The sequence below is a fragment of the Sinocyclocheilus anshuiensis genome, unplaced genomic scaffold (assembly GCF_001515605.1).
Source record: "Sinocyclocheilus anshuiensis isolate Anshui unplaced genomic scaffold, SAMN03320099.WGS_v1.1 scaffold635, whole genome shotgun sequence".
Lineage (NCBI taxonomy): Eukaryota > Metazoa > Chordata > Actinopteri > Cypriniformes > Cyprinidae > Sinocyclocheilus > Sinocyclocheilus anshuiensis.
In genome coordinates, this window is record NW_015551039.1 from 878,956 (window position 1) to 880,811 (window position 1,856).

The 1,856-nt window shown below is 37.0% G+C and overlaps 1 protein-coding gene across 2 annotated transcripts in view; it reads right to left on the reverse strand.

The window, feature by feature from the left end:
- LOC107661401 (protein YIF1A) overlaps positions 1-1,616 on the reverse strand; it is a 4,930-nt gene extending 3,314 nt beyond the window's left edge. Inside the window, exons 1-3 of one of the 2 annotated variants that reach the window (XM_016450966.1) lie at positions 1,550-1,616; positions 1,238-1,276; positions 616-857 (exon numbers count right to left, since the gene is read on the reverse strand). In XM_016450966.1, the coding sequence (XP_016306452.1) occupies positions 616-857; positions 1,238-1,268 (273 nt within the window). In that variant the 5' untranslated portion in view covers positions 1,269-1,276; positions 1,550-1,616. The remainder of the gene's footprint in view (positions 1-615; positions 858-1,237; positions 1,277-1,549) is intronic. The other variant, XM_016450967.1, reaches the window with a different exon arrangement.
- Positions 1,617-1,856: the final 240 nt, after the last annotated feature.

The following is a 1,856-nucleotide window of genomic DNA, read 5'->3' on the forward strand; positions in this document are numbered from 1 at the left end:
ATTGGATAGGCGTTAAAATGTCAATCAAAACATTTTCAAAACACATATCAAGGAAAGAATTTTATTTCACTATTTACAGGGTGTCTCCAGAATTTATAAAAATCAATTTAAGCCTTTTTATGACCCTTTTTAAGACCTGCACAAATAAAATTAACACCGTATGAGTGGAGTTGGGCAGTGTCTATGGTAACATAATAAACCGTAAAATGACATGATTTACAGTTCAGATACAGGTTTTCACAAAAACAATCTCATAAAATTATAAACATCACATCTCAGCCTTTAAAACATTTGTAAGAAAAGGGGTGAGTCAAATGTATAAATTATTATATTAAAATATATAAAAATAAGTCTTACTGTTTTAATTATTTCGATTTTTAGAAGGCACATTAGCTTCTTTCACATTTACAACTGTGCGTGTTTGCTGCATAATAACATGGGTCAATTTTTGCATTGGTCTGACAAAACCATCCGACAGAAAAATGCAAATTAATTAATTTGGAACAGCAGAAAAATAGCGGTTTCCCCGGTAACGGCTGTACACAAAGCAGCACTGCACTTTATCATTAAAATAACATACCACTGTCATACCTTAAGTTAAACATGGCATCTCACCTCTTTGTTCACAATATCCTTGCCTTGATTGGCAAGTGATGAGCCATACATCATGGCAGCACTGGCCACTGGATCAGCAAAGAGGCTGCCCGCTCCAGGATCTTGACCTCCTGCCGATGCATCAGCCATATTATATCCTGAACTATAGTAGTTCTGGTTGTTCATGGGTGGGGGCCCAGAACTGGTGTCATCAAAAAGAAGCGGACCCCCAATGGGTGGAGATGCTCTGGCTCTGGGCTTTGCTGAATTGAGAGAGAGAGAGGAAAAAAAAAGAAATTACTGATGAAGCAACATCACATTTAGAGAATTCTCACATAAAATATATGGCTGTTTATGCATCAACAACTAGGATCGTATCACTTCCAATTTCATTCTTCAACTATGACCTATTAGTAACTAATTACATGTGATTTGGCAAAGAATTAAACAGTTCACACAGCACGTCATCAAGCTAAGATATCTAATTAGGTCTAATCAGTTACTTTACAATCTGCAATGTACTTTAGTGCCAAGCTGCTCGTGATGTGATCAATTTAGGCTTTGCTGATTTTAAGGTAACAGTATGTTGCTGTCCACGTATCTCAAAGAACAACAATCTTTTGCTAAGTTCTTTCATACGTACTTGCCCGGTATCCATGCTGTTGGAAATCCATCTTCTCTGCTGTTTTGAATTCCAAAAACAATTTGATTAGCTTCACCACCAGAGAAATCTGCAATCCAAACGATTAAAGTCTGCCACTACTAATAATACACTAGCTTGCTATGTAGCTAATCTGAAAGATGCCTAACAAAACATGTCAGATTTATCTTGAATGCAGTACCAGAATTATTACAAAAACACTTATTTTGATGCGGATATAAACGATCGGTAGTCACATAATTTAAATTTGAAATATTGTTTTCTAAATAAGTTCTCTTGTTAGCTTATACTCACAGGTACGCCTTCACTCTTACACCCGCCTCGCCTGGCTTCTCATTGGCTGATGAGAAATGTGCCTGCGTGGCAGAGATGAAAAACCTCACAATTTCATTGGTTAAAATGACGGTTGCGTAGACTGAAGTTCTTTCATGTTGATTGGCTGTAAGCAAGGCAATCAAAAGAAAGTGGCGTTGCGTAGTACTAGGCAACCGAAAGGAAAATACATAAAACAGTGGCGTTTATTAAGTTTCACTGGTAATTAAGCTTCACATTTATTAAGCTTCACACACACACACACACACACACACACACACACACACAC